Source organism: Egretta garzetta, unplaced genomic scaffold (genome assembly GCF_000687185.1).
Source record: "Egretta garzetta isolate BGI_Z169 unplaced genomic scaffold, ASM68718v1 scaffold452, whole genome shotgun sequence".
NCBI classification, from domain to species: Eukaryota; Metazoa; Chordata; class Aves; order Pelecaniformes; family Ardeidae; genus Egretta; species Egretta garzetta.
In genome coordinates this window covers 46,282-47,463 of record NW_009258796.1, presented here as the reverse complement: position 1 = coordinate 47,463, position 1,182 = coordinate 46,282, and the positions used below count along the sequence as shown (strand labels likewise).

At 49.2% G+C, this 1,182-nt stretch overlaps 1 protein-coding gene across 1 annotated transcript in view; it reads left to right on the top strand.

The window, feature by feature from the left end:
* Positions 1-6: 6 nt before the first annotated feature.
* ROGDI (rogdi atypical leucine zipper) overlaps positions 7-1,182 on the top strand; it is a gene marked incomplete at its 5' end in the record, with an annotated part of 17,561 nt that continues 16,385 nt past the window's right edge. Inside the window, one exon of the mRNA XM_035889343.1 lies at positions 7-108. Coding sequence (XP_035745236.1) covers positions 7-108 — 102 coding nt within the window. The remainder of the gene's footprint in view (positions 109-1,182) is intronic.

The window sequence follows — 1,182 nt, the reverse complement described above, 5'->3', positions numbered from 1 at the left end:
TGCTGCCCTCTGGCCCGCGGCCACCCAGCCGGCCGTGTCTCCTGCAGCCTCCCCTGCAGCGGCTTTGCCGGTCTCCGCTTCGCTGTGCTCCCTCCGCGCAGTACGAGGGTGCGTTGCCATTGACGCCACTCCTTGCGCGGGCCGCGGTCGAGTCCGGGGGCAGTCCTGCTTACAGTACACAGCGAAACGTGTTACGTGACCTGGATTTTTTTCATAGTCAGTCCGACACGCTGCTTGATGGAAGACCAGACCTAGCAAATGGCAGGCAGGCGTGTCAAAGCAGCCCTGGTGACTTGATAAAGGTAGGAAAGACACAGAGCAGCTGAGACGGCAGACATCTCCGGGAACATGAGCTGCAAGAAGTAGTGAAAGTGCCCTGTCTAGGGAAGGAATTTGAGAGATGCATACGGGCTAGGAGGAAAGCTGCATGTGAAAACCAAATTTTTCTAAAATTGGTGTGATTTGGAGTGATACGACTAGCATTCCTCAAAAATACAGACGTGTAGTGTACAGAGGTGGTGAATGAACATGACTTAGTCTGAAATTAGTACTGGGGGGAGGAAGATCTTTTGCTGTCACTAGGGTGATGAAAGATACCAGTTATGATTTGAGGTAGAAACGTGTGTGTGGCGACAGTGGGGTGGCGGAGGCCCTAAAGGTCTACATGATTTACCTACACGATTTCTGTTCCTTTGGGAACTTGGAGGAGAGCGAGTGTTACAGACAACAAAAGAGAAGGAATCCAAAAGAGAAGGAATCCAATATGTCAACACGATGCTCAGAAACCCAAAACAGGATTAAATGGTGGAAGTCGGTGGTCTTGCACCTACAGTGGTTTGAAGGATAACAGAGAATCCTGCTCAGGTTTGCTGTGCGTACCTGCTTTGGGGGAATGTTTGTTGAAACAAAGCTGTCCTTCTCCTTCCTACTCTTTGTTCAGATAACTCTTGCATAAGGCGATGACGCATCATTAAGTAGTTACTTTTTCTCGTGGTGAACAGGAACTGTCTAGCGGAGAAATCACAGGCTTAACTTTCTGAGTTGACCACATCTTTCCAGTTTTGCTGTGGGCAACACACTCGATTAGTTTCCTTCCAGTATTTTCCACGTGGAAAATTTCTCCTCCCTTACAAGGCCACAAGTGTCAATCTCTTCTTTGTCCTTTCCTTGCTTCTGTCCCCA